Source organism: Primulina huaijiensis, chromosome 3, assembly GCF_012295235.1.
Source record: "Primulina huaijiensis isolate GDHJ02 chromosome 3, ASM1229523v2, whole genome shotgun sequence".
In the NCBI taxonomy this organism is placed as follows: Eukaryota; Viridiplantae; Streptophyta; class Magnoliopsida; order Lamiales; family Gesneriaceae; genus Primulina; species Primulina huaijiensis.
The window spans coordinates 8,743,814-8,761,061 of NC_133308.1; the positions used below are offsets into that span (position 1 = coordinate 8,743,814).

The 17,248-nt window shown below is 32.5% G+C and overlaps 1 protein-coding gene across 4 annotated transcripts; it reads left to right on the top strand.

Annotated features, from left to right (window-relative positions):
- Nucleotides 1–1,044: 1,044 nt before the first annotated feature.
- On the top strand, nt 1,045–12,803 carry LOC140973482 (sialyltransferase-like protein 1). 4 transcript variants are annotated; one of them, XM_073436316.1, is made up of 12 exons: nt 1,045–1,258; nt 8,422–8,567; nt 8,663–8,733; nt 9,284–9,370; nt 9,464–9,541; nt 9,625–9,716; nt 9,826–10,027; nt 10,415–10,505; nt 11,099–11,157; nt 11,738–11,886; nt 12,146–12,227; nt 12,316–12,803. In XM_073436316.1, the coding sequence occupies exons 2-12, from the start codon at nt 8,450–8,452 to the stop codon at nt 12,703–12,705; spliced, it is 1,419 nt and encodes a 472-aa protein (XP_073292417.1). In that variant the 5' UTR covers nt 1,045–1,258; nt 8,422–8,449; the 3' UTR covers nt 12,706–12,803. The 4 variants fall into 4 exon arrangements, with proteins under 4 accessions (XP_073292417.1, XP_073292420.1, XP_073292418.1 ...); XM_073436317.1 differs by having other exon boundaries at nt 1,149–1,312; XM_073436318.1 differs by having other exon boundaries at nt 1,149–1,296.
- Nucleotides 12,804–17,248: the final 4,445 nt, after the last annotated feature.

Here is a 17,248-nt window from a genome sequence, read left to right on the forward strand (position 1 = left end):
ATCTACAACTGAAAGATTCTGACTGGTCAGCGGAACTGATCTTCAGTTGAGCTTGTGAAATCAATTGACTCGTTAGTTGAACTGATTTCACTCTCGTTCAGTTGAATTGATCAGATGGGTTTCTTCATCAGTTGAACACTCATTCGACTGGCCAGGCTTCTGAGGTTCTCCTGCCGAACCACCTATCAACTGGACAACTAGCTGGACTGCTCAATTAACGTAATAGTTAGACTGATTCATTTTGTGCGATCAGTTAGGTCTTCAGTTTGCGATGTAAACAGCTCGTGACTGATCGTAGCTTCTGCACATTAAGGTAGATTATTAGTAACACTAATTAACAAGTTTTGTTAACATCAAAATCAAGATTGCGAACTTGAAAAGTTCCAACAACTGTTTATTTTGGAACTCCTTCACAAATTTTAGACATGTTTACTCTCCTCACAAATTTAGTAGGCATGTTAACTCTAACCACTTTAAAATATGAAATCAAATTATAAACACATTTATGAGTCATATGTTTGATTTCCACCAAACTAAATCACCGAATTCAACTCCTTGAATTTGAGTATTTCGACGGGAACACAAAAATCAATACTTGTGTAAAAGATTCTAAAAAGCGCTAGGCGGTGAACCTACAATCACCCACCGCTTAGCGTCTTGGTGCCTAAGCGGCTGCATAGACAACGCCTGCAGTTTTTTAAAATATATATATTAATCAATCATAACAATATATAATATATTTTATAATATAAAAAATTAGTTATGATATGCATAAATATATTCAACGTTTTCATTATTATTTTTTCAATCATACTTATTAATGTGCATAAATTTTTTAGGTTCATATATTTCAAAAAAAATATGCATAAGTTTGTTCAACCAATTTTTTTTTAAAAGTTATTAATATTTTAGATCAGTACTTATGTAACCCTCAATAATTTAGAAGTGCAACTAGCTATGAGTTCATAACTAATGTGATTTGAGATAATATTTATCTCTTATATGAGATTACCTATGTTTTCCAATTTTGTGCATCAATCCCTTCCTTGTGGTAAAAAAGAAATTTGAGGATTGATTGGTAAAAACAAAATTGCGACCGGGTACGGATTTTAAAGTCTGCAAACACAAACAGATTCGGGCCCGGCCCATACAGAAAAAGAGCGAAAATGGACCCCTCTCCTCAAGGAAAGAAATGATGGGAAAAAAAGAAACCGCTGACACCTCAATCGTTACTCCTTGCTGCAGCCTTCGATCAGAGGTATTTGGGGTTGAGGAGCAAGACTATTGTAGGAAATCGTCGAGCTTTTATTTTGTATGATTAGTAACTCTAATTTCTATTTTCTTTGTTTCGGGATGTTGAATTCTATACTCATTAGGAAATAAATGATTGGGTTGTTGATTGATTAGATTTACATCGATCTTTTTAATTTGGTGTTTTCAAATTTAAGATTGTTTCCGTTTACCTTGAAGTTTAGATCTTTAGTTGATGTTTTCAAGTTTAAGATGGTTCAGTTCACTTCAAGTTTAGATCTTTAGTTACAAGTCTCGGAAATAAAAATATTTTAAATTTGAATTCTATTTGTGAGATTGATCAATTTTGTTGCGGCGTAGCTCTGAAAACTCTTATCGCATTTAGATTTTTAAAATTTGATCGTTTAATGGTTTCAAATATTTAGTTTGATTTATTGTAGAATGTTAATTAAACTATATTTGAAAAGCTAAATATCTTAATATTATACATTTAAGTTACTGAATTTTGATAGTTTGTAACTTTATATAGTTTTGAATTCTCAAATTATTTTTGTGTAGAAAGATAAGCTAAGGGGCTGTTTTATGTTGTTTATTGTTCAATACTTCAATTAAAACTTGTTGTGGTAGAGGAAAACTTAAGCTCATTCTAACTATAATGATGAAAGTTGGCTGCTTCGGACATAATTAGGTTATAATTGTTGTTTTAGAATTTGTTCAAGATGAACCCTTAATTAGAGTTTGGTTTATAGAAGATGAAATTTCAAGACTACCTACACACTATTTCGACCTGACTCTATTTCTCTAAGGTTCCACTTCCATATTAATGAATTTTAATGTGAATGTTTTGTGTTATGTTCTTATTTCATGTTATTTATATTCGTATTGTTATGCAATTTTTTATTAGATTCTATTGTTTATGCTTTCATTGGGATTCTATACTCTGTATTCTATATTCTCTTTTGGTATGAGTGTTACTATTTCCTCTTGATTTTGCACGTCAATGGGCTGCATGTGGGTATAAGCTGTCTTCTGTTTTTCTACGGTCAGAGTACTACATACATATAATATGTCTATATGTGAGCCATCTCTTGTTTTCTGCGGTTTACGTTACAAATAGGCACATGCATGAGATTCCTCGTATTTTCCTACAATCAATATGCTGCATGAGTGTGAATTTTGTTATATGCTGAGTTTTCATCTTTGTTTCTCATGTCATTAGAGTCATCTCTTGGTTCTTCTGGGTTGACGTGGTGTGTAGGGCACACACATCAACCACATGTTGTTTCTCGATGGTCAACATTGTGCACATGTTGATTTTTTTTATCTTTTTTTTTTTTGGAACTCTGGCATTCTAACTCACATGCATTTATTATTTATTTTTATGATACATTTTTTCATTATTCTTGAGGTTGGTTTAGTGACTGGACTTAGCTATGCGTGTTGAGCATAAGTTCATTAGCATCTAAAATTTCATGTAATGATCAAGTTGAAGAAGATGAAGTTTTAAGTGTTAAGGAAAATGATAACGAGGGAATCTGATGTGTGGAGCTTGTTTGGTATTTCGAACTAATGGTTTATTTTAGTAAATAATTTATTTAGTTTGGCACCTTTCTGTCTTTGGAATTTTAAATTCTCAGGTACTAATGTAATTTATATTACTATTTTGTTAGTATTTGATGTGCGAACATTATATATTTTATTAAGTCAAATAGGAGTTCCAAAGTATTTTAGAATCGGATTTGGTTATCTACTACTACGAAAGAAAAACATTTTTTAAATCGAAAGAATAATAAATTAAGATGAGCTCAATTTGAAAGACCACAATATAAACAACTCAGTTAATCTTGAATTTCGCATGTATTTTCGGTGAGGTAATCTGGCCCATACCTGGGAAGTGGACCAAGTTGATATAGTTGGGGAAAGGCAAAAAATGGATCCTGACACTGCAAGGCAAACTTGTCGAGCATGGATGAAAGTTCCTTTTGCTGTTTGCTAAATGACCAGAGCTATTCTTATATATTACAGAATCTTGTTTTTGCGTTTTTTTTTCAATTGTTTGATGAAAAAGGTTGAATGATTCTTTTTCCACCATTTCAACAGGGCTATATAATAATCGGTGGATAAGATAAGAACTACTGGATTTTGTATTTCTTGGTGCTTTACACTGGGATTGAAAAAATAGAACGTGTAAATTTCTTTCGAAAGAAATATAGGCCTTTTGTAATGTAAGATCTTTATTTCTTTCATTTGCAAGTGCTTGTTCATGTTGGTGATACATACTATATTCAGTATTTGCATATACCTGTGTCAGAAAGCATAAAAAAGCTCCGAGTCTTATGCGTGTTTGTACACAGCTATGGATTTTATTTCAACATAAAGATTTTCTTAATCCCTTTCAACATCTAGTAGATAGATTTGCATCATTTGCCGCTAAAGAATCTGGTTTGCGTGTTAGTTATTATCGTCTTCTTTAATTTTTCTTTCTGTTTGGATTTTTGTATCTATGCTAACTATTTTATAATAGCTCATCATGCTATACTAACTACTTCTGGTATGACAATAAGGCACCAAATTTCCTTCTACTTTCCCCCAACTATTTAGCATATCACCAGCACCTATTTATTCCTAAGCCAGGGACAACGCCATAAAGATCCAAATTAACTTCCCATCTCTCACATTTCCTAATTGTGGTTCCCCTCTACCCTTCCTCTTCTCACACTTCCAATTTGTCCTCCAATTGAAATTTTCTTCGTTTCCAATCACTTCCATACCCTCTCACAAATCTGATTTGCACGTATCTCCTCTTCTTTGTGTTCAACTTAAAATCTTCTTCAACTCAAACGATGCCAACATATCAACGTTGGTAAAAAGGTTAAAATTTCCACTTTGATTTAATGGGGCATAATGAAAAATGCCTATGAATTTATATTGGTGATTGTGAATTGTTATGTTTTTTTAATATCAATTTATAGAGTATTTGTTTTCAGTCTATTTGCATTGCTTTTTCATTATTTATTTATTTGTATTGGCAATTGTTTCTACCGTTGGATTCTTTTTTATGGTTTTTTAAATATTAATCTTCTTACCATGGAAATTCTAAATTGTTCTGATTTTCTGAAAGTCTATAAAAGATAAATACTATGCTTGTTGTTTTCCCTTCATTACCAATGGTATGGCTTGTTAGGATTTCTATGAGTTAGTATACATAATTTGTGCAAAAACGTACTTTTGATTTTGATGTCATAGTTATTTAGGGCGCAAAACACACTAAAATACTAGAGTACCCTGGAGCCTGAGACGCAAAGCGCAAGACGAAACGTACACTTTATCAAAGTAAAACGCATTTGGCATAAATTTTAGAATTCAATATATATAAAGTTATTTGTTGTATAATATCACATAAATTAAATATTTTCGCAAAGATAGCAAAAAATCTAAATAAAAATTCATCAATAGATAGTGTAACGTAAATCATAACAATAACAAAAAAAAATTTTAATTATCTAAAATTCATTAGTAAGTCATAAATTCATAGTATGTTAAGAAAAAAATTTCAAATATCTAAATCATCAAATTGCTCTCCATCTTTCTCAACTATATCATCATCTTCCAAAACAATAGTGAGCCATTAGTGTAGAAGAAATTAGATAATTGTATCTCAAGGACTTATCTTGTGATGGAAAACATATTTGTGTCACAGTGACCTGTATTATTGGCTTCTCTTTCTTCAAATATGTCATCTTGTTTTTTCTATTTTAATTTTTCTTTCTGTTTTTTATTTAACTAAAAAACACCATTTGATTTATAATGGTGATGCTGTAAGGAGCTGAAACATTGTAGATAATCATATTCAATAAAATGAGTTAAAATAGGGGGAAGATTACAGTAAAAATTCGCATAGAGGACTTATGAACTTTCTGATTAAAAAGTATTGCATAAATGAGTGACAATGGGGTTTTTACTTTTATCATTAAACACCCATGGGCTTTGCTAATTAAACTTCAAATTGGGTTAGGGTTGAGTTAATTTTTTTACCTACAAAATATCAGTCCACTTCTTTAAAGTGCACACTTCTTGGCGATAGGCGCACACCTTTAATAACTATGTTTGATCGTAATTTCTTCATCTTACTTAATGTTTAGATTTGAAACATCCACTACTCGTTTTTCTTTAAAATATACTAGAAATTTTTTTTCTTTCTTTAGCTTTAAGCCGAATATGAACACATATATACATATATATTTTTAAAATACTTTTCCACCATTTAAAAATAACCAACCAACCTATTATTTGAAAATCCCAAAAGTACGCAAATGCAAAACGTAAAATCCTAAATGTCAACCAAACCTAAGCTAACATTATTTCCGAAATAAATTTAACTCTAACATCATCTCAAAACCACTCAAAAGCATATAAGACATAAAAATCTTTAAGGTAATCTTAAATTATAAACATAATTTTGCGGAAAACTAGCAAAGCTCTTCGGATTATGTGCACAATCAGTCCAGCTAGTTCAACCATCAAGTCTTCCATCAATATTATGCTCACCTGCATCGATCACACCTAGTGAGTTTATTGACTCAGCAAACTTTAATCATGATAGCAAGTAATACATATACATTCACAAACAACATTGAGAATACTATTAAGAAAATAACTTTTCATTAACGTAAACTTTAAACATTTTCCTTTCATCATATACTTTTTTCTTTCATCATATACATATACGTTTCCATTTTATTGAATTCAGATCCTCAATTGTGACTTTCGTATTAGCTGTAGGTCGATGGATCCATTTACCTATAACCACAATACCGGGCGGCGGGGACATCAGCGACACTCTCACCCGTGAACTGAGCCTCGGCCTTACATATCATCGTATCATCATATTAGTCACAATCAATTCACCTCCTTCAACCTTTCATATTTCCATCACTTATAAAAATTCATGCATATATAAATCATTTTTCTTTTAAACCAAGCTTACAACATGCCTTTTAGCATTAACGTTTCATCATAAAATTTCATAAACATTTGAAATAAACATTTTAACATTTATTACAGCATTCAGGGCACTGCCAGGGCGTCTAACAATTTTTAGGTGTAAAATGACCGTTTTTTCCCTGAAACCCTAACTTTCCTAATTTATCCTTAGATCATAAAACAACGACCCAAATCCATCCAAACTTAATAACACCTTAAAATACACTCATAAATATTTATTAGACGTAAACTTTAGCTTCTCGACTAATTTCCCAATTCGTATTTAAAGCTTAACCCTACGCCTCGGTTTTAACACGTATTGACCCAAAACTTAACCAAAACCTACCAAATTTGAACCATAGCTTATTAATATCTAACCATACCATATACACCCCAAATCAAATCATTTAGAACCATAGAACAAGCCTAGAACCTTGCTGGACATTTATGCCCATAATTGACCAAACCCTAGCCTTACAATCCATGCGCACCTCTTCGTTCCTAGCCCTTAGCCGACCCAACCAGACTCTAGCTAACCCTCCTAGGACCTTGATCGAGCCCCTTAGACCCTTCCTAGACCAGCTCTACAGCCCATGCAAGCACAGCCCTAAACCTGCGCCCCTTCATGCCTCAAGCGACCCCAAATGCACGTGCAGCCTATGTCCTCCCGTTCCAGCCCTTGCACAGCCCCTCTAGGACCATGACTAGACTCCCTTAGGACCCTTTAACACGTCCCAAACAGCAGCTAGCAGTCTCCCTCGCCTAGATGGAAACCCAATTTTCGTTCATCAAGGTACCCTATCTTGTCCAGCCTTTAAACATGCACCTAAGGACCCTTAAACATGTGGAAAAACATCCCTTCTAGTAACCCTACCATGGCAGCCCCTTTGTGCATCATAAGCAAGAGTTTTAAAGATGAAAACTCTAATTTATCATGTTTATGCCATAAAAACGAAAATAAAAGAAGTGTATCATGTTTTTCATGCAATCATGTATCAAAACGCATAATATGGTGTGAAAGATGAGTGGAGAAAGATTAAGGCTTGTCTTTGCGTTTATTACGCACGAAAAATGATTGATAATAGAAGAGGAAGATAGCTACCTGATAAAAGAAGAGGAAGATAGCTACCTGCAGTTTCTTCTCTGAAACTAAAAACAACTTACCTCTCGGAAACTGAAAACAACTTTCCTCTCGATACAATTTCCTGATTTTTGATTCATTATGTTTCCTCATTCAATAGGTTTTATGTGCTTTATATTGACAAAAGGGTGTTTTGTGCTAATAATCTGCTTCAATTGGATATACGCAATTGTTCCAATCCTTCGGTGTTTTATTTGCCAACAATTTTTCCTTGCCTGATGTTCATGGAATATTGCTTCCTTGAAACACATAAACTTAAGTAACGTTTTAGTAAAAGTGCTTACTTTTATTGTGTTTTTGACTGTTTAGATCTCTTGATAAATTTTGCTTGTGGACATGTCATTGATATATTGATTAGCGGTTGTGGACTTGTGGCTACACATGATATACTGCTTGAACATGCAAATTAGGAGAGGCTTGATGGTTACTTCTCAGGGTGCATCTTGGACAGATCCAAATCATTGGATATAATAGTCATGTAGGCCATGTCAGGTTCTGGAAGATAATTTGAGTTTAGTTATGATACTAATTGTACCAAAGATATTTTTTTGGAAATTGTATATGTGAATTGATGTTGCAATTTTATGCTCATTAATGTAGAGATTCAAAATGTTGTCCATATTGTTATTTTGTGTTATGTTTATATATATCTCATATTGTTTATTTTAGCTTATGAGTTTCGTATTCTCTTAATAGAAATCGAATTTTCAACTATTAATAATGCATTAATTCCATAATTCTAAATATTATATCATTGAATGCATTACTTAGTAGTAATCAAAAAATATTATTTGTGTTATTAAAATTTACATATTACGCGTTGGCTTGTGCTTCGGTCGCTAGGATACATAAACTTTTTGATATTTGACGGTTTGCACACTTAATATTGGATTCTGAAATTTCACTTGTATCTAAATTTGTGAATCTTATTATTCGGTGGTAAATTTTTTAATCTGCTTTTTCCTCAAATTTTCTTTGGAAATATACTGATGCAGTAAGTATTTAATTTGATATTCTCTGAGAAAATATATCAAACATATGTGCAGACATGCAGACACATACTAATGAGAAAAGATGAAGGCTCTCAGAAAGTCGTCCAGCAATAGACCCCGTGTTCTGCATCTATTCTGCGCTTCCGCTGCCCTTTTCTCTCTCTTAGCTTTCGCCACTTACTCTTTCTTTTTCTCTGCTGGTACCCTTTATTCAGTAAATGCAATGTATATGATTAATTTCATTTACAAACTTATAACTTAAGTTCACAGACAAAACAACTCTCAATTTTTACAGGCAACCACCCACTCAACTCAGTTGCTATTAAGACTTTATTTGATTTCCAATCCACTGTCCAACAGTGCGTGGTTAGTTAACTTCTTCCCATCCATCTCAACGACTGATTGTATGTTTTTAATATAGATCTGTAGTCTAATCATTAAATTTTCTTGTACAATCAGATCCAAGATTTATCTTGATTATATGTTGGGAGTGATTTGTACTTATTATATTTATGTGTCTGGGCTGATATTGAAAGATTTTCTTGATTTTAAGTAAAGTATGATTCACAATGTTTGAAAAAGTTCTGCTTACATAGAATGTGCTTGGATGGAGAAGCCAATTTGAAAAGAGTAAAAAACTCGCTTCTACATTTAAAAGTCTCACAGTAAACTAAGTTTTACTACCGCTTTCCTTTAAAAAATATTCAAAATATCAACTGTCATATCCAAATATAAAACTGTCTGCTTTTTGGTTTTAAAAACCTGCTAATTAAATGCTTTTTAACAAGGAGTACATCCAAATTTAATTTCAGTAACTTTCGAAAGCTGCTCTCTGATTTATTCCTTTTTCTTTTAATTAAGGTCTAAAGTCATTTTGTAGATGTCATTTCTCATTAACCTTGTAATTTTTTTGTAGGCAAAAAGAGGGCACGGTCTCACTGCCCACATAATCGATCATTGCAATTTAGTTCTCAAGTTTCCTGAAGGAACTAATAGTACCTGGGTTTGTTTCTGATTTATTTGCTTAAATGCTAAAAGTACATATCAAGGTCCCGTAGACCCCATATAACTTTCTGCTCTCTTCATCTATTTGCAGTACAATGAGCAGTTTAAGATCTTTGAGCCATTGGAGTACAAGTATGATGTTTGTGAAGCGATATTATTGTGGGAACAGGTTTGACATTGTTTTTGACATTATTATTTGTGGTAGTTTACCTTCTTGCACAATAAGCAAGCAGATACTATCTAAAAATGCAGTATCGCAATATGACTACAGTGTTGACAAGAGAGTATTTAGATGCACGGCCCGATGGGTGGCTAGACTATGCTCCAAAAAGGATTGCACAATTGTACGTCGGCAGATTCCATCTTACTTTGATTACTTTCCAAGCCTATTGAGTTAAAAACATTTACTATCCTTTTCTGAAAATTTTATTTATCTTGTTCTGGTCATCATAGAGGAGCAGATAAGTGCTACAATAAGACTCTTTGTGAAGAACATTTGAATGTGCTTTTACCAGCAACGCCACCCTTCCATCCTCGCCAGTTTAAAACTTGTGCTGTTGTAGGAAATTCAGGTGATCTCTTAAAGACAGAGTTTGGCCAAGAAATTGATAGCCATGATGCTGTTATAAGAGATAACGAAGCCCCTGTTAATGAGGTAAGTAAGCCCACTATATCGATTCTGTCTTGATCTATGTCCTTTTTTCAGGTTGGTTTCTATTGTATGCATTTCCCCTGATCCATAAGAATGTGACATGGGGTGAGGGAAGAAGACATGTTCTTAATCTGTTTTTTTTTTGTCAATCTCAACATAAACAACATGGTTGAATGTAGTGTCATTCTGGAAGTTATTTTTTTGGAAAAGACTTGGGGTTGACTTGATGGTATTTTGAGCATCAAGGATCTCCAGTTATCTACCTTGTCATTCTTTATATGCATTGCTATGTTTTGGACAAATTGGAATGTGATTTTCAGTGACTCGGTTACAGGATTTGAAGTTGTTCCTTGATTGGAATTATGTGTTGTTCTTTCTTTATCTTCTCAGAAATATGCCAAGTTTGTTGGTTTGAAAAGAGATTTTCGCCTTGTGGTTAGGGGTGCTGCACGTAACATGGTAACCATTCTCAAGGGATCAGGTAGTCTACTTAGTCCTAATTGAACGCCCCTTGATAATTTAAATTAACTGTTATAGAGAGACTTCTTATTTGAAGTTATGATACACTACTTGACAACCAGCAAAAAGGCGAACATATTCAATTTTTATCCTTAAACTTTCATCTTATACTCCATTTCCATTCAGAATGAATAATCCAGAATAGGAAGATAGAGTATTATAGTTTGTTTTAATTGCTAATTTGTTTCATTGTATTTATGTTATTTTTCTTTCTTGTTCGTCTTTGTTAAGTTCAATAAACCAATGAGAAAATAAGAACCAAAGGGAAGGAGATATGACAGGCTTTACACACACCATGGACTGGGCATGAGCCCTCGCCTGCCAATTTATGAGCTGATAATCTTACATTTCTTAGTGAATTCATATCGAGCATCTCTGATCAAAATTTTTGAGAGTATTGTTGGGTATCCACTATCTCTTTCGTGAAGAAGACTAGAAGAGAACAAAATTCCTCTCAGGATGAATAAATACAAGAGCTATAAGGCGAAGGAATGTAGTAATCAGCATCACAAGATGTAATAATAATCACGCTTATTAATGGTTGTGTTTTTGCAGATGATGAGGTACTTATAATTAAAAGCCTCACTCATAGAGATTTCAACACAATGATAAAGGTAAGTAGCAATGTAGCATACTGAATATTTCCCAGATGGAACTTTCTCTATGGGGTGATTTGATTTCATTCTTGTTTGAGGAGAATGATGATATCTTTACTGGTATATTTTAGACGTTGATAAAAAGGAAAAGTATAAGATCTAGTAAGGGATGCCCTAATCTGATTACAAGCTCCCCTATCCATCTTGAGAAAAAATAAATGTGAAATTAATTCTCATTTGTAAATAGAAAATGATGGCCAAAGAGTCTGCAATATTTACTTCTGGACAATACAACAAACAACGAGCATTGATGTGGTAGTCTAAATAAATCTGTTTGGCATTTGTCATTTAAATGATGTACATATTCAATATGCTGATGGTGATGCAACAATTTGTTTCAACCTTCACATTTTCATGAATATGATGACAAAATTGAATTCATTTTGCTTGTGCATGTTTTTAAGTGCATGAAAGTGGGTGAGAATTTTATGGTCTCGTTAGATTGATGATATAATTACAAGTGATTTTGTCGTTTTAGTAAACAGGCTTTTTTAGTTATTCTCTTGAATGGAAATTCTTTCCCATCCACATAATGCAGACGCTCCCAAATCCAGTTTATCTCTTCCAAGGTATTGTTCTTCGCAGAGGTGCCAAAGGGACTGGAATGAAATCTATAGAACTGGCACTTTCCATGTGTGACATTGTTGATATATATGGTTTTACAGTTGATCCTGGATATACCGAGTGGTAAGTTCAATTGTTTGTTTGTCTGGGTTTGCTTTTCTCCATTTTTCATTTTAAGATTTTTGAAAATTTTGTGAGATTTGTTTTGAAAATTTTCAGATAGCGTCCCAATATTGTTTTATAGAGTTGAAAAGTTTCCTGAAAATGCGTGCCTTGGTTCTCAATTTTCTGGAATGTCGAACTCTTGAACTGAAAAATTCATGTAAATGTTAAAACCAAACAAAGCCTATATTCTTGATCTTAGTGTTTTCCTTTGGGTCAGGACGCGATACTTCTCAACCCCGAGGAAAGGACACAATCCTCTTCAAGGAAGAGCATACTACCAGCTTTTAGAATGCCTTGGTGTCGGTAGATTTTACAATTATCATCTAATTTTATTTTTATGATTGTCAAGTCTCTGCTTTTTTATATAAAGAAAAATGTACCTTCCAGATTATTAGGATCCATTCTCCCATGACAGCTGAAAGAAAAAAAGACTGGTCAGATATCCCGAGTCGGGAAACAACAAGGAGAGCTCACTCCGCTGCTGTATGCTTGGATAGGAAAAATCAAGACTGCCAAGATGGTGGATCGATGGGGCAATTTCGTAATTGCAAAGTGTGGGGAGATGCAGGTGCTTATGGACGTGGGCCTGTGTCTGGATCGGCAGATATGAGCGGTACTAGGAGAAATTCCAACTACAGCAAGTGGGAGACGATGCAATTTACAGAATTAAGAAAAGCATCCCAGGATCAGTTGATTCAGATGGGAAATGTGTCTCTGTATAAAATGGATGGCAACAAATTGGATGATCTAGTTTGTGTTAAGCATTCCCAAAGGTGAATTCTTGATTATTTCAGCATCCCAATTATTCAAGTCAATCAATCGTCTTTGCTGTTGGCACACCCATTTGTAAAAATCCATCTTCCAATTTTCTAGTTCATCTATATCTATATTCCTATAAAAGTGTGGATACTTGAAAAGTTTTTCAATTGTAAACGGATATAAACATGTTTACTTATTTTCATTATCAAGTAACATAGGTAGTAATTTCATACTTAGTCTATTAATTAATAATTAATACTAATTAACCATATTTTATGGTTATGGTTTTGTGGTTTTGGATTTTTTTGCCATATCTTTTTTTAATTATAATATTTAATTATGCCATATTTCATTTTATTTCATTTTTAAAAAAAAATATTTCATTCTATATCTAATCTAACGTACATATAAATATATGACTTCTAATTGTGAATTTTCTAATATAATCTTGTTCATTTAAGTTAACAAATTAAATCAATAGTTGTAGTAATTTCATACTTAGTCTAATAATTAATATTAATTAACCATATTTTATGGTTATGGTTTTGGGGTTTTGGATTTTTTTTCATATTTTTTTGATTATAATATTTAATTATGTCATATTTCATTTTATTTCATTTTTTAAAAAAAATTATTTCATTCTATATCTAATCTAATATAACATACATATAAATATATGACTTCTAATTGTGAATTTTTTAATATACTCTTGTTCATTTAAGTTAACAAATTAAATCAATAGTTTTTTTTAATGGGTTCTTTGGTAATTCATTGTCCATCTTAAATGACTTTGAACATCAATGCATATTGAATTCATCAATTCACGAATGATTTTTCTTTGTTGTTAATAAAATTGGTAACTAAAATGAATGGAATTTTTCATAGTTGTTAATGAATATTTAATGTTTTTATCTTATCTTTTCTTTTATTTTACACATAAATGTATCAGTTTTATAACAAGTTGATTTTTAAATATGAACTAAGAAACATCTTGCATTTTTATTAATTAATTTTGTGAACTATTACAAGTACATTAGATTATTATGAAATAATTTTTTTAGGAACTTAAGAATTTTTTATGTATTTAAATTATTTTTATTAGTTAATTCAAAAAATTTATGAAGATCTTGATATTTTCATGTAGATGATAAGAAATGTTAAATTTTGACAAATTCCAGTGAATTGATTTAAGTAATAATTAAATAAATAGTAGCTCAATAATTTAGTGATTTCACTTAAGATTCATTATGTGTTATTATAATTTTTACATAATAATGTTTTTAAAATTAAATTTCTTATTATTATATGTTTTGTTATCCAATTTTCAGTTATGCTCTAAACATAATTTTTTTGATGTTGGGACTTAAATCTAAAAAAAATTAGTACTTTTGAAATATTAATATGCGTATCTAAAGATTAGGAGGTGTTTTCAAAAGAAGAAAATACAATTATATTTTGGACTTTTCCGATTTTGAATTATTTTGAATTTTTTTTGCTTCCATAATAAAATATCTATTTTCATCCCTTAGCTTGAGAGAGTTTTTTTCCTAATATATTATCTGCTCTAGAATTTCATGTATTTTCTCCTAATTTGTATATAAATTAATTATATCAATAATTTTAAAAATAATATATACATCACATCTATTTTTATCACTCCATTTTTTCCAATCTCTTTTTTATTACGCGCAAATTCATTCTCNTTTATTTGAGTTGTTTACCCTACCGTAGGGTAAACAACTCAAATAAACAAAATAAGAAGACCATAGGAAAAAACACGCAAGCATCAAAGTGAAAAAAGTATATATAATGATATGATTGCTGAATTTAATCGAAGAAAAAAGTAGGAAAAATAAAATAAAAAATGAAAAAGATATCGAAAGATTTGAAAATCCTATAAGAAAAAGATTGAAAAAACTAAACCATGGTTATTTAAAATGATAAATAAATTGTGAAATAATATTTGTGAAAAAATTATGTGTCACGTGAATTTGCAAATTTAGGAAAAAAAACATGCAAGCATCAAAGTGATTAGTCAAAATCAAATCTGACGACGAAAAAAACATGAAAAATTAGATATGATGATATGATTGCTGAATTTAATTGAAGAAAGAAGTAGGAAAAATAAAATAAAAAGATGAAAAAATTACTGAAAGATTCGAAAATCATACAAGAAAAAGATTGAAAAACTAAAATATGGTTATTTAAAATTATAGATAAACTGTAAAAATAATATTTGAGAAAACATTATGTGTCTACAGGCATTTGCAAACTCAGGATCAATATTTATTGTGTACTTAAGTTCGTTACCCACGTGCAACGCACGTGCTTTGCTTCTAGTATATATAAATGTGTGGATGTGTTTACTTATTTCCATTATCAAGTAACATATGTAGTAATTTCACATTTAGTCTATTAATTAATAATTAATACTAATTAACCACATTTTATGGTTATGGTTTTATGATTTTGACTTTTTTCCTTATCTATTTTTTATTATAATATTTAATTATGTCATATTTCATTTTTTTTTAAAAATTTTTTTTCATTCCATATAAATATAAATGTGTGGATGATAGAAAAGTTTTCCAATTGTAAACGAGATGGGAGAAATAAAGTTGAGTTATATTCATAATAAAATGACCCATTATAAAGTATATATATTTTTGAATTTTTACATTCAATAAACAAAATTTGGTAGTATTTGAAACATCTGCTAAGAATGTTTAAGATTTAGGCAATAAATGTCTAAAGGTAAACTCTCCCATGGATCGGCTGCCTCCACTATGGGCAGTCCTTCGGCATGTGTTTATTGGCTCTACACTTGAAACATTTGCCCGAACCCCATAAACACTGTCCCATATGATGACGATTGCATTTAGGGCATGCTGGATACTCACCAGAGAGGAGCCTTCTTTTGCGGCATAGGACCTTTGTCTTTCGGCGGTCCTTGAAACGACGTCTTTCCCTGCTGTCCCTAGAAAGGTCTCTTAAACTGTTGCTGTGAGTGATGCTGCTAGGGTGCCTGATAGGTCCTCTTGCCCTATCTATCATTATCAATGTCTTTCTGGTCCTGTTCAGCCGTCAAGACTCTAGATACAGCAACAACATAGGTAGTAGGACCAGTCACCCGAACATCACAGCTCAAGATCGGCCGTAAACCATCAAGGAAGTGCCTCAACTTTTCCCTAGCATCGTTAGCTATCAAGGGCACAAAGTGAAACCCCTCTCAAACTTCTTTACAAACTCTATTACGCTGTTGTCTTCCTGTCGCAAAGTCAAAAACTCCCTGGTCAGGCGGGAGCGTACTTCCTCAGTGAAGTACTTGGAGTAAAACACCTCCTTGAAACCCTCCCAAGTAAGGGTCTGGAAATTCACTGCCACTGATGCACTCTCCCACCACAAACTGGCATTTCCTGATAGCAAGTAAGTAGCACACCAGACCCTATCTGCATCCTGCAGCTCTATAAAAGTGAATATCACCTCGATGGACTTGATCCATCCCTCAGCTATCATCGGGTTAGTAGTCCTCGAGAACTCCTTTGGATCCATTCTCCTGAATCTCTCATACATCGCCTCTAGTCTGGGCGGCCTCGCTCCCGTATCTACTCCAGCATTGTTCCCCGCAAACTGTGCGAAAAACTGAGTCATCTTAACAAGCATCTGTGCCTGCATATCTGGCGGTGGATGAGGAGGAGTGGCCCTCTCCCCATCCTCAGCCTCTCTATCCTCTTAACCTACTCCACGTGCAATCATACGTCTAGGAGGCATATTGTTCTAACATTTACCCAACACGTAAAACAACATGCAAGAACGTACTATCCACATCATAAGATGAACGTAAATCAAACTTAAACGTGCACATGTTGAAATCATGACCTTAATGCGTACTATTTGAAAAAAATTTAAAACTTACAGACTTAAGGCGTGAGTTCAAGAGCTTCTCGCAACCGGCAATAGGCACAACCCTTTACAATAACACCTCTCTGATACCAACTATGAAGAACCGTAACCTTAAAACTACTTAAAAATTTACGGAAAATAAAAAATTTCTTATTTAAATAGTAAACCCTTGTCTTTTGAATTTAAATAAAATGATCGACTAAATTCTTGAAAATAATCCAATTACAAAATATTTTCATGGCATAAAAAAATATATCATTCATCACTAATGTAAAATTATTGTCCAAAACGAGCATTTGAAAATACTTGTTTGCCAGCAAAATCTTGAATAAATAAAAATTAGAGTAAAAGTTTAACGTGGATAAAATCCTTTAATAAACTGGGCGGTCCGCGGGTTTGCACTGCATACAGTCCGAGCAACTCACAGTCCCCACCTCTCGTCTCCTCGAACTCGTCTTACCTGCATCGATCAAGTCTAGTGAGTCTAAAGACTCAACATGTATAAACTGAGAATAGCAAGTAATACATAATAAAACCACATGCATTTAAAAATAGCAAATACATATTCAAACTTTGAACATACTTACATAAGCATAGACATGTCATTATTTCATAAACATTGTCATAAACGTTCTGCATCATACATACTTAAACATGC

What these genes read in the sequence shown, in the direction of transcription:
- LOC140973482 (XM_073436316.1), top strand. Translation starts at nt 8,450, where the DNA reads ATGAAGGCTCTCAGAAAGTCGTCCAGCAATAGACCCCGTGTTCTGCAT. An exon ending in CCACTGTCCAACAGTGCGTG is followed by an intron (nt 8,734 to 9,283) that starts GTTAGTTAACTT and finishes ATTTTTTTGTAG; the next exon opens with GCAAAAAGAGGGCACGGTCT. An exon ending in CGATATTATTGTGGGAACAG is followed by an intron (nt 9,542 to 9,624) that starts GTTTGACATTGT and finishes CTAAAAATGCAG; the next exon opens with TATCGCAATATGACTACAGT.